We start from the raw sequence: 23916 nt of genomic DNA on the forward strand, positions 1-23916 counted from the left end.
ATTCAAATCACAAATTTAAACTATAAATTAGAATTTAATTTAAACAAAAGTTAAATTAAATAATTTTTATTTAAATCAAATTCAAATCACTCTTAATTTTGATTCGGTAAATTCAAACTAAATTTATGTTATATTTGAATAAAAAAATATTCAAGTTTAATTTAATTCGTATCTATGCTCCTATTATCGTCATTAACATAATGAGTAGTGGCCATATTCCTTTTTATTACTTACAATGCGTGAAAATATGATTAGAGGATTTCAACTGTCTTGATCGATTCACAAGGGATAGACATGAAATAAAACATGATTTTAAATTGTAAAATTTATATTTGGAAATCTAAAAAGGGTAGAATTGGTATACCAAAAATGAAAGTCTCGAAAAGAAAAAGGGCACTAAAGTAACTTCAAGGAAGATTTTTCTTTAACTCAATTAAAGCTTCTTTATTAGTAAGGGAAAATAAATAATTAATAACTTTTAATTGTTCATCCTAAAACTTTAAAATTTTTGTCCTCGTCAAAATCCTTCATTTTAGCTGTCCGCCTGTCCCCTTCAAGCGCAAATAAACCCTCTCTCTCTCTCTTCACAAAACCACACTTGTTCTTCTCTCCTCGCCTTCGTCTCTTGTTTCTAACTAGACTCTCTTCTCTTCTCCATTGTCAACTCCTGAAATAAACTGAATTATGGAAGCACCAGAATTCTTTCAGGGAAACTATTGCTCACACTTTGCACCTGAAAAACACCATTCTTTTGACTCTAAAACCACCGCCGGTGACCATTTCGTTATCGAGGAACTTTTGGACTTCTCCAACGAAGATGCCGTTGTAACTGACGTTGCTACTTTCGACAACGTCACCGGAAATTCTACCGACTCGTCCACTGTCACTGTCTCTGTCGTTGATAGCTGCAACTCCTCCTCCTGTGACCCCACCTTTTCCGCTGATATTGCTTGCCGGAATTTCGCTGACGCTCACTTCTCTAGCGACCTCTGTGTCCCGCCGGTAATTCCATAATGCAATTATTCATAAATGCAATAATTCAAATATATCAAAGTGAAATTCGTAATAATTCAAATGGAAAATAATAATTATAACTTTTTTTTTTTTCTGTTTCATTTTACAGTTAGATGAGTTAGCTGAGCTGGAATGGATGTCGAATTTCGCGGAGGAATCATTCTCCTGTGAAGACCTGCAAAAGCTCCAACTGATATCGGGTATGAAAGCCCGCCCCGACGAATCATCCGAAACCCACCAATTCCAGCCCGAACCAGACCGAAGTAGTGACAATAATAACAATATTATTATCTCTAGTCCAAACAACCCCATATTCAACCCAGAAATGGCGGTCCCAGCCAAGGCCCGGAGCAAGCGGTCTCGGGCTGCCCCAGGCAACTGGGCGTCTCGTCTTCTTGTCCTAAGCCAGCACAATTCGCCCTCCAACACCGACATCATTTCCACGGGCCCACCTCCACCACCCCCGCAACAGCAAACCGCTAAGAAAACAGTTAAAACAAGTGGTTCGAAGAAGAAAGACTGCGGAGATGGCGGCGAGGGTAGCGGAGAAGGTCGGAAGTGTCTGCATTGTGCGACGGATAAGACTCCGCAGTGGCGGACGGGGCCGATGGGTCCGAAAACGCTTTGCAATGCTTGTGGAGTGAGATATAAATCCGGGCGATTAGTGCCCGAATACCGGCCGGCTGCAAGCCCGACGTTTGTGCTGACAAAGCACTCGAATTCGCACCGCAAAGTGCTGGAGCTTAGGCGTCAAAAAGAAATGCTAAGAGCCCAACAACAGCAACAGCAGCAGTTTCTACAGCATCATCATCAGAATATGATGTTTGATATCTCAAACGGTGATGATTACTTGATCCACCAGCACGTTGGGCCTGATTTCAGGCAGCTCATTTGATAGCGTAGGAGAATTCTGCTGAAATTCTACTTTCTTAAGGTCAATTTAGTTGCGAAATTCGGTAGCGAATTTCGTTATAGTTATTATTTTTGTGGTAGAGAAGTAATTTTCCCAAACTCTTATTGAATTTTGGTAGACTCTTTATCGATTAATGTTATCTTGTTTTTGCCCTTTTTGGCAATTCCCTTCTCAACCAAAGCTTTCCTTTTTTCTTTTTTTAAGAAAATTTGGATATTACAGCTGGTTTTCTAGTGATTATATTTGAAAAAACAATAAACTATGCACATAAATAGCTATATACTTATTTGTACTATTTTATTATTAATTTATAATTATTCAATTATATAATGACACATATTAAATATACTAATTTTAAAAATAGGTATACATAATTTTATCATATATAAAACAATACATGCAAAGAATTAGATGAATGAATATATTTACGCCAATTGCCAAAGTCAAGAAAATTTTATCAAAAAATATATTAAAATTACATTTTTGATTTATTTATCGTAGTATTCGTAAAGTTGATCATTAAACTCAAAATTTTATCTGTGTATATAATTGGTTCAGTTTTGAAATGATGATTCAACTTAAATAAAATTTTTTTTAAAAAAAAAAATTGAAGGGTTCTTCCATAATAAACAAATTACCCAGTTTCTTTATACTTGATGTAATTGGACAACGACCATCAGCATGAATTTCAGTGGAGATGGGGATTAGGGCAAGAATATTACAGAGAATGTAAGAAGGTAAATGCAGCTGATTCGTTTTCTGCTACTTTCTCATTTCTCAAGTAGTCATGCAAACAAGCAAAGCGCCACTACGTGAAGAAGACGACTCCATGCATTCTGTTGAAAATCCCAGAATGGGTTAACGCTCGACGGATAAAATTTTAATTTTCTGAGCAGAAGATCCAAATCTAAATGCATGTGATGAGGTTGGAGAATAATGGTATTATTTAGAGATAATTAATCAAGCTTAAATTTTACAGTTGACGATAGATTTATAGCACTGTGTATGCACGATCCTAGGCAACGCTAATCCAGAGGTAAGGGGACGAAAACTGTTCATTGATTAAATTATACATGAAAATTACCATTTTCCCATCCACCGTCTGCCTCTTTTCATGCATTTTCTTAGGTCTGCTGTACTATAAAATTCAGTTCTTTAGAATTAAAATAAAGGCATGAGAAGCAAGGCTTGCGGTGGTCACATGTGAGATGGCCAGAAGTTAAGAATTTTAGGATGCCATCACAACTTTTCCAATGCGGTTGCTCTCTTTATAATTTTAAACCTACTCTGCAAGATAGACAGAACCACAAAAGAAGAGAATTTTTTTTTTTTTTTTTTGTATATAAGAGAATATAAGTGTATATCTTATTTGATAATATTTTAAAATTAAATTTTTTATTTACATAATTTAGTTAATATTTATGAAATCGATCACTAAATCTAAAATTTTATTTACTAAATGTGGATGATTCGGCCGAAAGAGGCAATTTGGCTTTTGTGGGTAGTAGATTACCAAAAGAATTATTAAACTTATGTGTTTGGAGCTTATATGGGAAAGGTTTGATTATGGGAAGAGAAAAGCTGAAGGAAGTTAGATTAATAAAGTCAGAGACTTGAAGGAATGCATTTGAGAGGGTTCAAGTATGTCATGTGTTGGTGTTTTCATATATTAATAATATTCATTGGAATAAAAAACAAAGAAACTTCATTTTCAAACCAAATGCAATGCCTCTTAACTTATTAACTATGAAAGATGTACTCATCCCATCCCATCCCATCCCCTTTTACAATACATTATTATTATAAATATATTAATAAATGAGAGAACATGTATGGTCCTTTCCTCAACAGCTTCTGGTCCTTTTACAATGCAATCACTTCTATTTCTTTTTACTTGCTTCTTTCTTCATCAATATCTATTCACTTTTAGCTCTTACCATAACATGCTTCAATTCAATCCACCAATTTCATTTCTTTTATGGTTCAAATAACAATGTTATTTGTATCTAATTTTGAATATTTGATTGAGTATTCAAATGATATATCATCATATAATAATATATTACTTTATCTTTAATTTAAAATCTTCTTATTACATGATACATTTCATCTGGATACTTAAAAATGAATATATATAATTTTATTAAAATTCAAATATAAGTAATGTTATAAATACCTAGTTTTAAATACTTAATTAGATATTCAACTGGCGTTATAATGTTATTAAGTATTACTTTATTATTAATTCAAAATCACTCAATTACATAAAAAAAATGTTATCTAAATACCGTGCTTAAAACTAAATATACATAGTTTTATTGGGATTCAAATTATATGATTAAACTTCTCCATATCCTCATGTGTGTGAAATTTATATTGAATTTTTATGGGTATTTGATATTAATTAGCATGAAGGTTTTGTTGTTTTATTCGGTAATAAATAAGTGGTAGAGTAAGTCGTTGATAATTGCAAGAATAATGTAAACAGTGATAATGAGTGAAGAAAGAAAAGAGAAGAGGTGAGGCACATGCAAAGGTATTGTTAAAATGGAGACATGGACACCATGGCCAAAGTTTATTTTCAAAGATATGGGGACATTGGGACACCATTTCATCAACCTCCCCACGTTCTCACGTGCCCTTCACGTTCCCCTCTTTAATCATAATCAATTCGGCTTCGCTTACATATCAAGTTTATATACTTTTCAACGTGCCAAAATCCTCACTCAGAAACTCCTATTATTTGTGCTTAAAACATGGGCTGTGTGAGAAAAATTCTCCAACCTTCTCCTTGTTCATGTACTTCAAACAACTTTGAACTTCCTTTTATCTTTTCAAAATCTTTCGTCTTAACAACATCATCAGGATGCTTGAAAATGTAATCGCAGACTTCTTATCTTTTCGAAATCTTTCTTCTTTACTACATCATCAGGATGGTTGAAAATGAAATTACATGAAACAAAATGGTTGAGATTCAATAATTACGGATATACTGAATTATCAGTACCAAAACTTTGATGTTTTTAATAAAACAAATGCCATAGCAGACATTTATTTGTCAATGTACCAGCTTTATACCCAGTAAATGATGTTGAGAGAATTCAAATTTTTTGCAGCCTAATAGTCACCCTCATACAGAACAGTCAAAAATAACTTCAACCGATAATGAAAAGGACCTCAAAAGAAGAAAAGCAATAATCCATCAACCGCCATCTTCTCACATCCTGTTATCGCGGCACGCTGAGTCCCAGCTCTGTATGGTATAGAACAATGCAAGAAATTAGCTTTAAATTCCTCAACAGGTTTTACCACCCCCCATACATACCCCACCCCCCAAAAAAAGAGAAAAATGAAGGGTTTGTCCAAGTCAATTAACAACCACTTGATATTAAACAATCAAGTCAACTATATGAGAATTAAGACTCCACTTACATATTCTTCATACGTAGTGAGAGTTGAGCAGTTGCCATAAACGATAATGACTGCTCAATCATAAAAAGGAAATTGGCAGCACAATAATATCTAAATCTCCTTGACTAAGACACATTAAGAAACACCATGAAAGAAAATAGAAAAAAAAGAGACATTAAGAAATACTAAAGAAAATGTCAAAAGGTAATAACGAAAAAGAATAAATCACTGGCAAGAGCATGGAGTAAAAACTTGGAATAAGTCCACCACTAGATCTGAGCACTAATTAACAGAGGAAATTTTTCTTTATTCAGAATTAATTACCAATCTTAATATTGAACTTTCTTGATTAGAAACCGCACAATATTGTAAGTTTTTAAAAGTTTCACTGACATACTTCAGATTTTGTATAAACAGAGTAAACACTAGCCCAGACTTTTTAACAGCGCTTCATCAAAAAAATTTATAATTGTAAACCCACAAAAAGGAAGCAAAGTATACACTTATTAATAATTTAGTACCTACTTTACACAACCTGTGACATGGAGATATTGAAGCTTAAGTCTGAATAGTTATTCGAATACGTTTTAAAAACATATGCAAGTAGGGAGCATGAAACATAATTTATTTTCCTTGGCTCCTAATCTGAAGGAAGAATTTCCTTTAGTCACAAGAAAAGATTTTATACATCTTCAGGAGCCCCAGAGTTCATTTGCAAGGAAGATTCTATAAGTCAACCTATAAAATAATCATATGAAAAGAAAATGCAACAAAAAGTTAGTCAGAAGCCCAATATTAATTGAGATTGAAAACAGTGGGAGCTTCACTTGCAATCATCAAAATTTCTAATTGGGTTTGATTGTAGGGGAAGTTTACAAAATTTAGAATGTAATATAATTAGAATCTCGCTTCTTCAGAGTGTTCATTCCTAAGTTTAAAGACAATCATTCATTTAACTTGTCTTATTTTCGCCGCACTATCTAAGAAGTAAAACACAGTTACTTTCTATTCTGGCAGATGAAAAATGTTGTTCTATATCAAAAGTTACCATATAGCTAAACCTTGTCAAGCTTTGTAAAGGTCTCTGCACTAATTATGATCTCACGATCTAACCTTTTTCTAAGCCATCAAAAGATCTCATGCAATCAAAACCGGTTTGATACAAAATCAGTTGGAAATGTATACGAATCTTCAATTCCTATCAGTTTTTCAAGTACATATGATAATTTAGTGAAGAGTATTAGCCTCAATTTGTTTGATTGTTACATGTAAGTTTTCTTTCTAATATGTTTCCATGTACACTCCTAGCCCTTTTACAACCTCTCTTTCTCTCTTTTTCTGTTTCTTTCTTTGCCAAACTTTTTTTCTTGCAGAAAAAATTCTTACTCCTCTAATCTTATAAACTTCTATCATTTTCCACTTGAAAAGTGAAATGAACATTATAAAATGTAACAGAAGCACATCAACAAAAGAATCAAATGATTGTCTCTCTCCCTCTCTAAGTTGCCACTACAACTTTTTACCTCAAGAAACTTCCGAACATTCTCATCAAATTCTAAACAATTCTAAAAAGAGAAATAGAACACTGTAAGCCCGTTGGTGTTATCAATTACTTGCATAATCCTTAAGAGAATTTGCATATTCTACAGGAAGGGTTAGTGCCAGTTGTATCAAGGGTGATACATACATATGTGTTTCTAATGACCGAAGAGCCAAAAAAGGTCTGCATTAAAATTTTCCATGAGAATCTTCAATCATCAAACAGATCAGAAACTTCTCTGCTTGTGATGATTCAATACCCAAGTATATTAGGCATCTTACTTGGCTATCAGGTATACACCACACAGAAAGTAAAAAACTGTTTCTGTCACGCACACAAAGTATCATGCATATGATAAAGCACCTCAATTTTCCTTCCATTTCGTTTAAAAAATGAGAAAAATATGAGATTGATAACATATAATATGCAAATGCATCCCAACTGTATGAAGCATCTATTGCCAAATTATTTTGTCCAAATGGAATATTCCTAGCTCTTGATATGTTTCCCAAGTTGTGCATCAATGTGGTTCTTGTTGAAGCAGAAACACCGAAAAAGGTTAAAAGAAAAGCTGGCACTTAGTCTTCTTACGATGTCAAGTCCATGTCAAAGAAACCCAAAGAGAACCCAAAATTTTATTGATAAACAACAAAAGTTAACTATTCCTAATACTAGGAGAGTAAGGTTAACACAATTCCTAGATGAACTAAAATCACAAACTAGAAAGTTAAAACAGGTAAGAAACCAATAGGAAAACCAAACATAAATAAATTAAGTTTATCCAAACAATGAAATCTAATAAGAATAGGAGGATAATAATGACTCAAAACAGGACAACTAAAATAACTCACACTTGTCCTACATCAGTTCTCCATACTAGGTGTCTAAGCATTTGAAGAGTCATTCAGAATTTTGTCCTCAACTTAATGAAGAAAACAAAAATTCTGCTGCTTTCCTCAAAATTTTCAGCAACTAAAACGTGTAGGACTAGGTTATGCCAGAAATATTTGAAAAAAATTACCCTCATCTAATTATTAAATTGAAACAACTAATGGCAAAAGAAAAGGGTAACAAGCAGAACATTCAATCCAAGAGTAAAAAGTTGCTTACAGAAACAAAACACAAAAGATTTGGAGATTATCAAACTCCTGGGTTTGCACTGCAGAGCATACCCTGAGACAACGATCTCGAGCCCCTTGAATCAATGCCCAGACATGATGTTAGCCTAGCCGAAGACACTGCTGTGTGCAGAGGAAGCAAAGACTGAAGACAACCTAGTTGAGGAACGGCCCTGAAAAATCCATCAAAAAAATAAAAACTCAGCCAATTTAACAAAAGGATTCTCAATTACAGATCCCAACAACGAAAATTCAAAATTTATACGAAAGTTGAATTGGGCATCAAGAACTTGCCTTGAGAATGAGGAAGAAGAGGCAGTGGAAGGAAGAGAAGGTAAGGATTTTGGTTTAATGGTAGGTTTGTTGATTGTGGATTTGAGTAGAGAGTGAAGGGGTTTCGATACAGCCCTGTAGCGCGAGGCCATTTCGAGAGAAGACAAACGTTAAAAAGTTAGGGTTTCCGGAGAAAAGGCATTGAGAGGTTTTTGAAGGGTTTATTTGATAAAATTACCATTTAACCACCAATAGCCACGTATAGAGGGGAGGGAAGAACTTTTTCTGCCATTTGGATTTAAAATTTAAAAATTATTTTACAAATCTACCCTTTATTAACCATAACAACTTGGTAGATAATATAAATAGTAATTTATCCAATTAAATTTAATTAAATTCAGCTTTGTTTTTTCTCTTTTAATTCAATTCTTTTCTAATAATTATAAAAAAATTAATTAAATTTGTTAAAAATTAATTAAATTTGTTAAAAATTAATAAATAAGCAGGAAATTAACTTTTTTAAATTTTGCAAAAAAAAAAAAACACTAAAGAGCGTAAGATTTTTTTCTTATTTTTTTACAGGTTGAATAAGCTGAGGCTAACAACTACTTGGGTTTTCTTAAACATGAGTGAAACACAGACATCCTTCAAAGTTTACTTTTTTTTTTATTTTTTATGAGTAAGGAATCCTGTCCAATTTTACCTAAAGGTAAATTTAGAGTGCAGTGATTCGATTCATAACTACTATATTGATAATTTAAACTTTCGTTTTGTAAATTATTTTCGTATATTTTTGTTTTTTATATACACTGAATTCGCATGTATATCATTGGTTTGTTGATGACAGACAGTGGCCAAATACTATCATCGACAAACCAATAATACTGTTGCGAAGGATTTGAGCCAACCTAGACGACCGGAGTTAGATAATTAGTAAATGGTGAATAGTTAAAAACAGAAAAAACATACTTTGAAAGGTAATTTTAGGTAATTTTATTGAAATCCCTACCAGATGCATCAGTAATAGTCAGGATTGTTATCCTCTTCTAAAACCATTTTAGCAAACTCATGAAGGGAGTGATTTGCATTTGCCCTTTTTCAATTTATAAGAGTAAAATAGTTTTTTTTTTTTTCTCATTTAAAAATTTAGAAAAAGGTTAAAAAGAATTGTCTTTTTTATTATGGGTTTTAAATTTTACAATTTAGCCAATTTATTGGCTTGAAAAACTATAATTTAATCCCCGTAAATTCAAGTTTCGAAACTTTAGTTATTACAACCACCATTGTCCAAACCCAAATATATCAAAACAATTACCCATCTAAACCTTGAAACAAACAGTCAAATATGACAATTCAACCATTTTACATATATAATTCAAGTATAGAGTCCCTAACTTTTGTTATTATCATACATTTAAATCTAAACCTACTAAAATTATCACCCACTTGAAGTTAAATCCATCGGAATCTCCATCTATGTAAACCCGAACCTATTAAAACAACTTATAATGAAGAAGATGAAAGTGAAAAGAACCTAAAATGAAAAGCGTTATAACAAATTTGATATATACAGAGTTATTTTAAAATTTTATTAATTCGAAGAGATATAATAATTTTTTAAAATAAAAAATTAAAAGTAATATAAAAATCTAATTTTGTAAAACTGTGTTGATACTTTTTTTTATTAATAAAATTATATTTGAGAAAAAAAATATGATTTATAAATTTAATGAATAAAAAACTATTATAAGGTCAAACCTTTGGATAGATTTTTTTTGGGTAATCGAAAGTTTTTGTAGTAAACCCAAAACCTATAACTATTTAAACTCGTAACTATAGATCGAATAAATTAAAGATAAATGTTATTATAATATGTCACGTTTGATATTTTATAAATGATTCTTAATTCCGGGGTCATTTAAATAGAAATATTGTCTATCATTCTCGGTACTTTGGTTATTTTGCTCTCTTAATTGAGTTTACTCTTTTCTTACGTCATCATAAAGAAACCCAAAGACCAAAAGTTAGCTTCACATGAAATAATATCATAATCTTCTACAACTAGTTTTATAATTAAGTGGCTTACGTAGAAGGTCAACCGTCTTCATCACCATCACACCAAGTTAACCTTTGGAATTGCAGTTCCCCACGTTTCACTGTTTAATCTTTCCCTACCCAACCGCTATCCTTACGTGTCCTTCACCATCACACAAAGCATCTCCACCACAAATATTCTTTCTCAAATCCCCATTTTAAGCGCCTCTCTTTCTCCTTCACCTCATTTACCCATTTACCATTCTTGCTTTCCTCTCCCAAAATGGAGTCTGTTGCCTCCAGCTCAACCGACACTGACGACCACCACCATCCCCGCTCCCAATCTCGCTTCCGACTCACCCAGCCCGTCACGGACCGCATCGGCCGAGCTCTCCGCCACCAGCTCCGCCTCCTCCACCGCTCTGACTCTCTCTTTTTCATATTGGGGGCCACTGGAAATGTTTACACCATTAACTTATCATCCGCCCCGTCATGCACGTGCCCTGATCGGATTACCCCGTGCAAACATATATTATTTGTGTTTATACGAGTTCTGGGTGTTTCTGTTGACGACACGTGTCTCCGGAGGAAGACTCTCCATCCCTGCAAGCTCAACCGTTTACTTGCTACGCCCACATTGCCGGACGCACTGGCGGGGGCTAGCCTTCGTCATAGATTTCATCAGCTGTTCTTTCGGGCGAGGAATGAAAATGGCTCAGAGCAATCGATTGAAATAAAAGACGGAAGTATGTGTCCGATATGTCTTGAAGAAATGGGAAAACAAGAAAGTGTGGTGGCTTGTGGCACGTGTAGAAACGTGATTCATGAAGAATGCTGGATGACGTGGAAGAGAAGTAGAGGAAGGAGATCCGTTGTCTGCGTTATTTGTCGTTCAAGGTGGAGGGATAGGAGAGATCAAGAGAAATATCTGAATTTGGCACCTTATTTCAGAGAGGAAGTTGAAAATGCGGCGGAGGCAAGCGGCAGCCTCTGCGGCGGTTAGCTAGGCATGCAAAAATTATATGGATCTAATGTAGAAGACTAAGTTGAATCAGGTTCTTTCATTAATTTGTAAATATACATTGACTCGCTAGGTTGATCTTCATTCATGTAATATATGGATTTAACTTAAGAGAAGATAAAAAATTAGAAATTTCTTTAAATCATGTGATGTTCTTTCAATATCTGCCAACACAATTTATTAGGTTTGGGTCTATCTATAATGAGTCAACTCGACCCAATTGAAATTACCTGTGAATGGACAGTTTGTTCGAATGAGTTATGTGAGAGTTAATTGTAGTTGGACATTATAAAATGTCCTAAAATTGCCAGATGAACGATGTATGCCATTTTATAATTTTGCTCCTCTTCCCCGTAACACAGTAACATATAGCGCACAAAAACCATGTCTCCCAAGGTTATGCAATCCAAAAAGGTAGTACATAGAGACAAATGGTGTTGTGGAAATGATCGCATCAAATCCTCTTGTTGATGTAGATCATTTGATAATCGAATCTGAACTTATATATACCAATTTTTTCAATTTTCAAATTACAAAATTAGACATAATATTTTCCAATATAATCGTATATACATCCAAACATGAATTCTGAAGTTTCGAATGTCCACGTTCGGACATAATTGTCTGAATAAGGTTTTTTTCTTAAAAGGAGAATTCTTAATATCTTAATTTTTTTTTCCCCTGTTTCAGGTTTAAGCTTGCTGATTCTTGGCTATTTTTATGCCACTTTATCACTTTGACACGGCAAGTTCTATTGGAAGGTGGTTTTATGCATATACACGAAAGGGCATTGATGGCCCGCACAACTAGTCCTACTTGATTACTAACAATAGATGAAGGCTTTGCCCAATTTGGTATTAAATCGTGGTGCGGCTAACCATGAGAGGAAAAGTAAGAAGAAAGTTGAGATAGAAGTCTGGTAGAAGAGGATCTCGTCATCAGAGTGGAAGACTAATTAGAAAGAAAAGAGAAACACCTTGTTGGTTATTAAAGTTGAGTTGTCCTTCAAGTTCAAGATGATTTTCTTTTTCGTCTTTCTTTGCTTCTGTTTTTGGTCACCTGAGATGTTTTTTATTCAAAGGGTCCAACCACCAATCAAACTCTAACAGATCTCATTCAATATTTTTGACAAGGTTACCTAATTTCTTATTTCTTATTTTTCACAGCAAATGATTGCTTTTTATCTAAGTTTTAATTCAATTTTAATAATATACTAATAACAGATAAAAAATTTAAATATTTACCTATTTTAAACTATTATTAAATTTTTTATTAAATATAAGAGTAAAACTATCATTTAAAATAATATTAAAAAATATATAATTTTATATTATTTTTTCTCCGATTTTAAACATTAATATTTAACCTCTATACTTAACTTTGAAAAGTGACTTCTCCCTTCCCCTTCCCTCCTCCTAAATCCTTAAGTTTTTCTTTACTCTTCTCTCTGATCATGACGATCGATGTGATTGATTGCTAGATAATTGAAAGTCATCCAAAGGTTTTCTTGTGGATAGCTTTGTCTAATTCCTCTGTCATTGATAGATTATTCATCGAAAAAAGTAATTAGATTTTAGAGAAAAAAATAAATTTTTTAAAATTTAATTCAAAAAAAATATATTAATTTTTTATACTAAAAAAAATATAATTTTAATTATATTAATATTACTGATAAAATAATAAAATTACCCTTTAATTTTAATAAAAAATAAATTTAAAAATACCTCCTACTAAATTAAAACTGTGGTAAATATTTAAATTTTTATCTACAATAAATATCTATTTTCAAAGATAGCGCCGTCACTGGACTAATAAGCCAACAACAGAAAATTCTTAATTACAATTTTAATACTACATTTAAAGATAATTACAATTTAGCCATTGACATTGATTCAATACGATCAACTTCTTAAAGAGCCCACACGTATCCATCCGATCAACTCAATATTGAACACTGCTGCTGATCCAACCTGAAGCTCTCGGCACTATCTCCTTACACACTGCCAATGGATAATACTGCCACACTTCCAGACTTGCGACGCAAGGTCGTCACAGTCGCTGCCGGTGAATCTCACACTCTTGCTCTCTCAGGTACAACATATACGTAAATACTGCCAGAGACAACTATTATCTTAATCATTTATTTAGTTTTTTTCTTTTTTAATCTTTGGTTTTTGCAGGTGATGGGTGCGTGTATTCGTGGGGACGAGGAATGTTTGGGCGACTCGGTACCGGTTCTGAATCCGACGAGCCGTGTCCAGTTCGAGTCAATTTTGACATTTCTGGTCAATCAGAAAGTAAGAAGCTTAAGATTGTTGGAATTGCTGCTGGTGCTTATCATAGTGTTGCTCTTGCAGGTCAGAATAGTTTATGATGCATATCAATTAGATGCTCAAATATACTTTAGTTAAATGTGGATAATGGAGATTTATAATTGTTGAGCATCTACAATAACTAATGGCATTTGATAATATGGTAATTGATTTATCCAGATGGCCATATTCTTGTGGAAATTAAATTTATTATGGCTGGTAAATTCTTTGGGTAATTAATTAACCCTAACTGATGAAAACTGTAGAGTGTGTACCAGTGTTTAATTGAAAAGGCGAAAGACTATATGGAATAATTTTAGGTGAAGCCAATATTGCTGTATGCTCTAATTTTTCCTGGGTTCTATGTTATTACAGATGATGGCTCGGTGTGGTGTTGGGGCTACAACCTCTGTATCCTCCGTGCATTTTATTTATTTATTTGATTGTAAACAAATTAATTGTATCCTTTAAAACAAAATTGATACGATATAGTAGGATGAACTGATAGAAGTTAGTAGAAAAAATAATCTCTGCATTATATATTATGTAGATGTTTCGAACTGGCAATATATTGCTGATTTGGATGAAAAGAAACCAAAGAATCTCTGTAGACTCCATAGAAGAGGATATCTGTTTTTTGTGGGACAATGTTTGTTTACTTAGCATATTTATGGGTTTCAGACACTAATGAATTCCAGGATTGTTGTTTTTTCTTTATGCTGGGAAATAGAAGGCAGCTTTACACTAAAATTAGGGCTTCACATGGGTGTTATCTTTATTTTTATTTTTATTTTTTTGTAAATTCAACGATTCACCAGAGTTAGTTATGAGAGATTTTTTGTTAGCCTTTTTTCCATGTCTTGTTTGTATCCCTTGACTGTTAAATGGATGGCCAACTTGGTGGTAACGAAGAGAATTCTGTGGTACCCTGCTTGATGGAGCAGTTTCTTGACTCTTTGACTGATGAATCCAAAGCAAAGTATAAAGCACCAATAAAGGTATCGATTGTGTTGTATTTCTCATGTCCTTGCCAAGTTAAGAGCCAAACTTGTTAAGCTTCTTATCACTTCGTATGCTACAGATTTGTTCTGTCAGAGCTGGTGGAATGATGTCTTCTGCTATTGATAATATTGGGGCCTTGTGGATATGGGGAAACTGCCCTCAGCAAACCAGCAATAGTGAAGCTTCTTTCTCTCTTGTAAGCAGTTTTACTCCTAGTCCTGTCTGGGATTTCTATGGTCACACTGTTGTGAAGGTGGCTTGTGGAAATGAACATGTTGTAGCCCTAGTTAGCGCTGGAGAAACATATAAAGGTGAAGATCTAGTATGCTATTCTTGGGGTAATAACAACCATGGTCAATTAGGCTTGGGAGATAGAGAGCCCCGGACGCGTCCTGAAATCATTGAGACGTTTAAACAGGACTCACCTTGGGCAGTTTATGAGGCAGCATGTGGGTCGTTCCACACAGCTTTGCTTACTCATAAAAAGAGACCAAGTGACACATTAGGAAGTATGTGCTGGACATTTGGCCTTGGTGAGAATGGTCAGCTTGGCCATGGAACGACCCAAAGTGTATTGGTTCCTGAACCTGTAAAAGAATTACCACAGTATGCATATCTAATCTCTGTTGACTGTGGCTTATTTCACACTAGCGTTGTTTCATCTGCTGGAGAAGTGTGGTCGTGGGGAATGGAAAGAGGTCTTGGTCTATGCCCGGATGCTAGATTTGCCAATGGTGAAACAGGGGATGCTCATTCTCCCCTCCTAATTCAGTGTAATGGGCTTCGTGAACCCAAATTTCAGGATCCTGTTCAAGTTGCTTGTGGGGCTGCTCATACTGTTCTTGTCACACATGATGGACTTAAACTCTGGTCTTGGGGCAGGGGTAGAAGTGGGGTTCTAGGAAATGGTAAGGCAGCGGATTGTTTTGCTCCCAGTGTTGTGATTTGGCCTCCACTAGCAGAGGATTTCAAACAAGAGGAACCAAAGACTGCTGTTGGGGAAGATAAAACTGGAGAGAAGGACTCTGAAAGAGTTGAAGAAACAGATAACAAATTGTCTTCAGCAATGGAGGAGATAAAGCTCCTTCAATCAAAACTCACTTTAATGGAAAGATATGCTAGTATACTTCACGGCTCAGTTTTTGGTAAACCTTTTGAAGAGCAGGATATTCCGATGTCATTGAGAAACACGGGTTTTTTTGACATTACAAAGGAATGGGAAAACATGTTAGAATCAGTGGATCGGAGTAAGCTTTTAAGGTTGGAAATGTTCTATACAAACATGCTTGGTGGTGTCAAGGATAAATTAATGAAGAGAAGGATCCAGGAGATAATAAAGGAGACTCTTGCTTCAACTACAGGGAAATAACTTAGTGGGTCGCATTTTAGTTGAATTGAGGAAAGATCGCGCTTGTACCAAACAAAAGCTTGTTGATATGTTCTACAAAGAGGGTTTATTTCTTTACATGATCTTATAAGATTGGCTGATTTCTTGTAGTGAATGATGATGGGCTGCTTTGTGATAGTTGGTGTTTATTATTTGTAATGGTAATTGTAACAATACAATACTGTGATGTATCCACGTCACAAAATAAAGTGGGATTATGTGGCGGTTGTGGTTTCATTTGAGAAAGGACAAAATAGTCATTGTATTGGTTTAACAGGATCTAGATAGTTAAATTATTCGTTTGTTTTACAACAGTAAGTTTTTCGTTAACAAATTAGATTTTGTTTCCGAATTCTTAATTTTTACATTTAAATTTAATCATTAAAATTATGTTGGAATATTGGTGATTAGCATATATGGTTCCATTTAAGCAATGTATTTTGCCCATTTTGACCTTGAAGTCGTTGTTTTTATCCAACATTAGTCAATTATAAAAGGGTTTTGAGTGTTATTGGTCTCTTTGTATTTTGTGAAGGCCAAACCACTATTTCCCACCCAAGGGTTGATGTTTTCTCAAATTTCCACCCTTTAACTATAGAAACATCAAACATCTACCTATGACCGGTTAGATTTAACAAAATCCTAACGGTGATAAATTTAATTTCATTTTCCCCCCTAAAAGTTTAAAAACTAACATTTTTTCCCTAAGCTAAGTTTGAAAAGATTACATTTCCCCCCTAGGGTTTATTTCCAAACCCTTTCACTTTCTCCGGCGCCATCATCGGCTGTCTTCCCCTCCCGACGGTTTCTCTTCCACCGACGGCCGCCCTTAACTCTTGCACTACGCATCCGACGCAGAGAGAAGTCGTCTGGAAAGAGAAATTGTCTTCCCAGATGAAGACGACTCATCTTCCCAGACGACGACGAGTCGTCTCGTCTTCGTCTGGGAAGACGATCGTATTCCTAAATGACAATGACTGAGAAGACGAAGAACTTCGTCTTCCCCGACGAAGTTCTTCGTCTTCCACGACTTCTTTGACTCCGATCGAACTTTCAAATGGGAGGAAAGAGTTCGCCGGAAGGAGAGGAAGCTTTGGGAGGAGAGGCCGTCGGCAATGGAGCAGGAGATGTCGTCGGAGATTTCAAAACGAAACCCTAGGGTGAAACGATGATTTTTTAAAACTTAGGCTGGGGGAAAATTTTAGTTTTTAAAGTTTAGGGGGGCAAAATAGATTCTATTTTAGTTTATTTTTAATATTATAGAGAAAATAACGATTTTACCCTTACCACCGTTGGGGTTTTGTTAAATCTAACCGGCCATAGGTGGGTGTTTGGTGTTTCCATAGTTAAAATGTGGAAACTTGAGAAAACATCAAACCTTGGGTGGGAAATAGTCATTTGGCCTTTTGTGAAACATAAGGGCTGCCAAGGTAAAACCTCAGGAAAGCGCATGTTAGAAGCTCCAATCTCGCACGTCATTCACTACAAATCCCTCCAAAACCCTCAGACAGGCGCACTAACTATAGTCTTCCTCCGGCGAAATGTCAGTCGCCGTTTCAGGCACCGGCGAAGATAACGGGGCCGCTTTGGTTCCGTACTCGAACGAGGCTAAGAAGCCAGTGGTCTATCCTCTTCGACACGGCCTGAGGCCGCCAATCTCTCGGCTTGCTATCTCATGGTCCCGAGGCAACACTCTTCGTGTCTCAGTTTTCCGGAAACCATCTCCATCCGAAGATTCTGGTGATGAATGTGGAGGTAAAGTGGTAGAGTTGCGGCTTGGCAATGAAGGCGGAGAGATCAGCGACGCGCAGTGGAGAAGAATAGCGTACGGGTCGGTCTCTCCCTTTGCTCTTCTTCAGAGTCGAAGAAATTCTGTCTCTAGCTTGTCAAAGATGTCCTTTAATTCGTCGCCGTATCACGTAGAATGGTAAATATTTTAAAGAAATTTTAGATTTGTTAACCTGAAAAAAGAAATTGAATATCAGCGAAAACTTTGATATCTTAATTTGTCGAAGCTGTAGTTTCAGCATTTTCTTCTTTCTAATTTTGAATTTTAGAGCTTAGGAAATATTTCAAGCATATATGTAATATCTTAGTCACATTGGAAAATCAGGTGGGAGTATGTATTGGAGTACAGCAAGGACCTAAGTTTACTTCTTAGTAATTCACAGTCACCTCCTCCATCTCTAATTGAAGATCCAAAGGTTGTTTTAAAGGTAAATATTAGGTTTCTTACGTGAAATTTAGTTTCTGTATGCGCTTCATTAAACAGCCTTTTCCAATTGAAGCCTGTGGATGTTTCGTACAGAAAGTTGATGAGCCAACCTGTTTGAAGGCGGCATGGGAGCTGATGGAAGTATTTTATGCTGACAAGCTTTCTCAAGCATGGCTACCTGAACGTCTTGTTGATTGGTTAGCTGTAAGCATCTGCCTCATGCTTTACCTGGCTGATCTGTGGTATCAATTTCTATCGGAACTGATCATACTTAATGGCAGGTTTATGAAAGCCTCTTCTCAGGCACACAAGTGACGGTCCATTCTAAACTTGTGGATTTTCAAAAGGACCTTATCAGCCTACAGGTTTGTTCCTACATTGTTGTTCCCATCCTATATTTCCTTCATTTTGATGAGGATATGCTACCATAGTTCTTTAATATTCAATTAAGTTGTAAAATCTTCTTCAGTAGTTTGCTGAGGATTTTATCTACAGTTTATCATAAAATAATACTAAGAACAAGGGTGGGGTCAGACCTCAGTTGCAGTCCTCCCTCTCAACATTTATGCTGCATTGTTGGAATTGAATGTGAGAGCAATACATTGTGACTGAGAAAAAAATCATACCATTGTAGTAAAATACTTATTATTTATAAATACTTCGTTACATTGTCCAGTCGCAGCAGGCACTCAAGTAGTTGAAGAGGATGGGTGCCAACTTTTATATGGTAAAAGAATATACTATTCAGATTTTTTTTTTTTTGGATTCATTTAACTTGTAAGTATTTGTGAGGTAATGGATATGGAATTTATGTGTCTCAATACTTTGTTTGAGAGCTTCTTGCCCTAGGCTATTTTGATCATCCATTGCTTTAGTTTATTAGTACTTTTTTTTCTGATAGATTTTTTGAGCCCAGTTAACTTTTTAATGTTATTGTGATGAACTTCTTGAAAGATGTAAACTACTTGTCAGTTCATATAGTGTTTTGCAAACAATGTTTCTTGTCAAAAACTGGGGCTTACATTTGGACATAATTAAGCAAACTCTTTATAATGTTGGAACTTTAATGGATTATATTCTGCAGGTAATTGAGGATGATCCCAAATATTGGGAAGTTATGTCATCAGCACTAGCAATTGGTTGGCTGGAGATTGTGGTAAGTAGTTTCTGGGTTCTGCTTAGATGAGTTGGGTTTTTTATTTCAATGATGAGAGACATCCTGTATTTCTTCTGTTGAATGCAAGTGATCAATAAAGATCTCAAAATCTTTCACTCGCAGGTGAAATTGCTGCGCTTACATGGATCTTATCAGATAGATCAGCTTGGGAATCGTGAGGTTGGTGAGGGTAATAAATTTAGCATAATGCAGATCATGCTGAAGATATTGACATGAACCATTTTGAACTCATGAATAAGTTACTCCCTCATTTTGGACTCAACACTGTCATTATATCAAATTTGCTATTGTTAATACTTTGAAAGATCTTCAGACCATGACTAGGCCTTTTTGTTTGGCCTAGGATGGGGATTAGCAGGAGATTAAGCTGGGGCATTTTGCAGGTCATTGCCCATTATGAAAATGGTCACTGCCACATAACTCTTTCTTAGTTTTTCTTTTAAGAGGCTCTCTTATAGGGAGGGATTTGTCTAAAAATTTAATTGATGATGGGATGACATGCCAAAATTTTGTGAATGCTTGATGTTTCAGCCTCCGTTTATCATTTCATGCTCTAGCCCGTAAAAATATATGCTTGGTCATTTTGTCAGTTTTGAATTACTTAGATATGAAATTGCATGACCTTACATCTAAGCTGCTGCATGGATTCACTGTTCTCCATGAAGCAACACCTTATATACTCATGTCAATTACTTTTTTCTCAGAAATTGGATGATGCATTAAAGTTTATGCACTTCTATCTTATTTAGTTCTGATTTCATGTTTATGAACAGACAGAGAATGGCCTGGTAGAGGCAGTTGCCGTGCTTATTTCAAAAATGCCCCGCATGCGTCCAGAACTGGAAACTGGAAAACTGGGTGAATGCTATAAAGCTAAGCCTGATTTTATCAAGGTATCTTTGTCTTTTTTTAATAGTATACTCTTTTTCATGACTAGTTACCATGCACATAAACTCCCTTGATAGGTAATTTTCAGTAAATATGTTACTCTATATATATTTTTTACCTAGGCATGGGAGAAATGGCGGACACAAATAACTAAGCTGGAATGTAGTGCATTTTGGGTTCAGTGTGCTCATCGTCAAACTCGAGAGGGCCTGAGAAATATGCTGCAAATCATGTTGGGGAACACTAATTGTCTCTGCACTGCGACATGTCATTGGATCGAGCTTTATATCTCTCACTTTCTATATGTCAGGCCATTCACTGTGGTAAAAACCTGTTTTCAATATGAATTTTTTTGTGCTTTTATTCCCTAACTTCAATTCCTGTATTCTAAGCGTCTATTTATTTCTGTTGTTATAAAGTAGTTATTTGCAATCCAGATTTAAAGAAGAAATTTAATTTTTTCCTTGTGTCAGGGGTTAGAAAGTATGTACAGTCTGGCTCAAAAATGCATTCAGTTGAAACCAATGGCCAGTTCCCATAGTTTGATGGGACTCATGATTGGGATTCTAGGCGAGAATATTGAGGTGAGTAATGATTTAGATGCTGGCAGTTACATTCTTCATTGTTTAACCTTGTTTCTCCTTCTAGTCACAAACTCCTGTTGGTTTTTAAAATGTTGCAGGTTGTGTTAGCAGAGTGCTCCAAAGGATTTGGTCCTTGGTGTGTTGCTAGTTATCTTCTCTTTCTGATTTCCTACAATTTTCCTTTTTCTTCTGAAAGCATGCTTTAAGGTGTCGTCTCCCACCCACCACCTCAACTGGGCAGGGAATTGAAGAAAAACATGAAACTTGGCTGTTCTTTTGTTTCTCAGATCCATTATTTTATTTTTTTTTTTTTTGTGGCTTATCATTAGGATGGTCACTCACGCCATAGAGCTGTTGGCTGCTGGGAGCGATCAAGCAGATATTCTTTTGCATGAAGAGCATGCTAAGCTCGGTGAGGTCAGCATGGAGGAGCTCCATCGACTTGTCTATGCTCAAGTTTTGGCTTCTCATGCATTGACTTGGCAAGTGAGTGTCTATTTTTTCTAGGGTGTACTGATTTGTAGGTAGAAATTTGTTATTTGAGATAAAATATCTTCAGAAGTATTCATGGGCATGCAACTATGCACTGTTAACAAGTTATTACATAATTTGATGTCCTGTGTCGGAATATTAGTTAGAATTTCTAATTCCTTGTATTCCTTTTTAATGGAAGTGTTCTTGTTACATCTACTTTGTTGTTTTTCTTCTGGAAGCGGTGATGTGTATCATTTTATTATGTTTACCTTATTCTTTTGTGGCTGCATTGTTCACAGATCGCTCCAATTTATTTGGCATCATGCATGAAGCAGGGAATCGGTTTGTTGGAGATATTATTGTACAGGCAACCTGTTTATCATAATCAGTTGCTACTTAAGGTGATCATTTCATTTGCTTTCAGCTTTTTTATCTAAGCTGCTCTTGCTATAATTTTTTTTCTTTTTCCCCACCTAATAGTTCTTGTGTTTGGACTCTTTTCTAATTATAAAAGGATGTTATCTTTTTGTATTTCATGCAGAGTATAGAGATATGCCGCCTATATGAACTTGACAGTGTTAGTTCAAACATTATGAAGGTATATGTACTTGTCAATGGGGGATGCATAGTCTGTTCTGTTAATGTGCTATACTTTAAACAATTACAAATATCTTGTAACTCTGGTTTATTTGCCCTAGTGATATAGGCTAGGCCTAGGAGTACATTATATGCAATTTATAGTGAAGTTAAATTTTCATTAGAGAGGGAGTATATTATTTTCAATAGTGGCACTAGTGTTGAAAAATTGTTGATTTAATGTTTAGATTGCTGGAATGTACCACTGGAAGCATGGCAGGAAAGGTTCTGGAATTTTCTGGCTTCAGCAAGCTCGAGATGAAGTTCGGCTTAACAGGATCGCTCAGCAGATGTTTGATTCAGTTGGAAAGTCTATCTCTGACGAAAATTTCAGGGTAACTATCATCATATTCAATTGAATTTAGTGGGTTGGGAGCTTCTAAATGAAACATATTGTTTACATATGTTGCTGTTCATTGTTTTTCATTGTTTCTAAAAACATTTTAGTCTTTTGTTTTTAATTTGAATTCTTATACCCTATTGTCTGTAAGTGCAGCAATGGGAAGGTTTAATTCAATTGTTGAGTTCTGAATCTAAGACTGTTGGAGGTCTTGACTTTCTACACAAGTATGTAATCATCTTTATGACCTCCTGACATTGTGGTTTGATACTCACTTGTCAATTTTGATTTGATTACTTTGGTTGGTTCTCACACACAATGCACCACAGGTACAGAGATTTTAAGAAATCTCTTATGCAGATTCATGATGGAAAAACTACAGATACTGCTTGCCAAGCTGTAGAATCGCTTATATCAGTATGTTGTGGACTCCTTTTTTATATGAAGTGATGTGTTGCTGCCATTATCAACTAAATTTACTAATTTCTGAGACCAATGAATTTGAATGGGGCTTCCCGAGTAATTTGTCGCATTTTGCTGTCTCAGTGGATCACACTGAACTTGCAAATGCATGAGTTAGTCAATATAGAAATCCCATTCTTTGATGGATTTTTATTTCTGTTATTTTTGATTTTTTTTTTTAAATTTTTACAAGAAAATTGCCTTTGATCCACTCAAGAATGGTTCTCTGTTTTCTGTAATTTTGGATTATTCTAATTTCTTATAAAATACTTGTTTATGAAAATGCAGCTTATGAAAAATCCATCTACACCTCAGCGCTTCTGGTTGCCTCTTCTCTATGATTCGGTGAGCTGTTTTCTATTATGGTGCTCCGCTTAAATACCCTGGGCATAGTAAATTCTAGTGCATTTTAAGTGGTAGTTATCTCTGTATGTCAGTGAAAACAAGTAATCATAGGATGCTGTATCACCTTGTGTGATATGTAGTCACCCCATGATTGGTTAGTTGAACCATACATCCGATGCATGGAAGATTCTTTCATGTGTGTAATTACTTAAGCATGCATCTCTTTTAGCTCGACTAATTGCCTTTTAACAATGCTTCTGCACAGTTGAAACTGCTTACCTGGCAAGAGAGGCCCCTGCTAAACGTCGTGCAGACGAATCTTTTGTTGAATAAACTACAAGAATTATCCATGGCAAGGCTAAGGCCAGACTACATTGAAGCCGACCTGCCACCCAAGGCATTGAGCTCTGTTAGATTAGCTCTCGCAACAAATCTTGGACGTGCCATCCTGGAAGAATAATTGTCCCAGTAAACTCTTTATGGTAAGTGATCTGGAAACAGTCCTTAATCCTGGCTATATCTTTATATAAGGTCAGGTTCCTGCATCCATATATATCATTGCTGAAGAAAATGAAAATTATGAAATTGTTAATCCTTCTACATTTTAAATTTGTGTAAGAAACACGATGAAGCACATGCTTTTATTATAAAATATGCATATGAATGTTATTTATAATTGGTTTAAAATCATTTAATCAAATAATTTAATACCCAAATTAGTATTCATTTTGAATAGTCATAATTTAATTACAAATGAAAAATCCACAGCA

The 23916-nt window shown here is 35.1% G+C and overlaps 5 protein-coding genes across 6 annotated transcripts; 4 read left to right on the forward strand and 1 right to left on the reverse strand.

Annotated features, from left to right (window-relative positions):
• The first annotated feature begins 532 nt into the window (after window positions 1-532).
• Window positions 533-2102, forward strand: LOC123193994 (GATA transcription factor 12-like). The gene is made up of 2 exons (XM_044607098.1): window positions 533-1002; window positions 1124-2102. Exons 1-2 carry the CDS (start codon window positions 685-687, stop codon window positions 1907-1909), a joined length of 1104 nt encoding a protein of 367 aa, XP_044463033.1. The 5' UTR covers window positions 533-684; the 3' UTR covers window positions 1910-2102.
• A 2792-nt stretch (window positions 2103-4894) lies between these two features.
• LOC123193997 (protein NONRESPONDING TO OXYLIPINS 2, mitochondrial) lies at window positions 4895-8488 on the reverse strand. 2 transcript variants are annotated; one of them, XM_044607101.1, is made up of 3 exons: window positions 8291-8488; window positions 8051-8169; window positions 4895-5180 (listed from the first exon to the last, which is right to left on the reverse strand). In XM_044607101.1, the coding sequence occupies exons 1-3, from the start codon at window positions 8419-8421 to the stop codon at window positions 5155-5157; spliced, it is 276 nt and encodes a 91-aa protein (XP_044463036.1). In that variant the 5' UTR covers window positions 8422-8488; the 3' UTR covers window positions 4895-5154. The 2 variants fall into 2 exon arrangements, with proteins under 2 accessions (XP_044463036.1, XP_044463035.1); XM_044607100.1 differs by having other exon boundaries at window positions 7989-8169; window positions 8291-8487.
• Window positions 8489-10436: 1948 nt separating this feature from the next.
• LOC123193998 (mitogen-activated protein kinase kinase kinase 1) lies at window positions 10437-12367 on the forward strand. Its single transcript, XM_044607102.1, has 2 exons — window positions 10437-11358; window positions 12015-12367. The coding sequence occupies exon 1, from the start codon at window positions 10587-10589 to the stop codon at window positions 11304-11306; it is 720 nt and encodes a 239-aa protein (XP_044463037.1). The 5' UTR covers window positions 10437-10586; the 3' UTR covers window positions 11307-11358; window positions 12015-12367.
• An 880-nt stretch (window positions 12368-13247) lies between these two features.
• Window positions 13248-16262, forward strand: LOC123193999 (ultraviolet-B receptor UVR8). Its single transcript, XM_044607104.1, has 5 exons — window positions 13248-13415; window positions 13505-13681; window positions 14012-14047; window positions 14525-14634; window positions 14718-16262. The coding sequence occupies exons 1-5, from the start codon at window positions 13331-13333 to the stop codon at window positions 16005-16007; spliced, it is 1698 nt and encodes a 565-aa protein (XP_044463039.1). The 5' UTR covers window positions 13248-13330; the 3' UTR covers window positions 16008-16262.
• A 1175-nt stretch (window positions 16263-17437) lies between these two features.
• Window positions 17438-23820, forward strand: LOC123194389 (nuclear pore complex protein NUP85). The gene is made up of 18 exons (XM_044607578.1): window positions 17438-17952; window positions 18139-18241; window positions 18334-18444; window positions 18522-18605; window positions 19325-19396; window positions 19520-19576; window positions 20191-20310; window positions 20428-20628; window positions 20779-20889; window positions 20988-21025; window positions 21219-21375; window positions 21663-21764; window positions 21905-21961; window positions 22188-22334; window positions 22496-22566; window positions 22669-22756; window positions 23090-23146; window positions 23412-23820. Exons 1-18 carry the CDS (start codon window positions 17567-17569, stop codon window positions 23604-23606), a joined length of 2157 nt encoding a protein of 718 aa, XP_044463513.1. The 5' UTR covers window positions 17438-17566; the 3' UTR covers window positions 23607-23820.
• Window positions 23821-23916: the final 96 nt, after the last annotated feature.

Source organism: Mangifera indica, chromosome 13 (genome assembly GCF_011075055.1).
Source record: "Mangifera indica cultivar Alphonso chromosome 13, CATAS_Mindica_2.1, whole genome shotgun sequence".
Classification (NCBI taxonomy): Eukaryota; Viridiplantae; Streptophyta; class Magnoliopsida; order Sapindales; family Anacardiaceae; genus Mangifera; species Mangifera indica.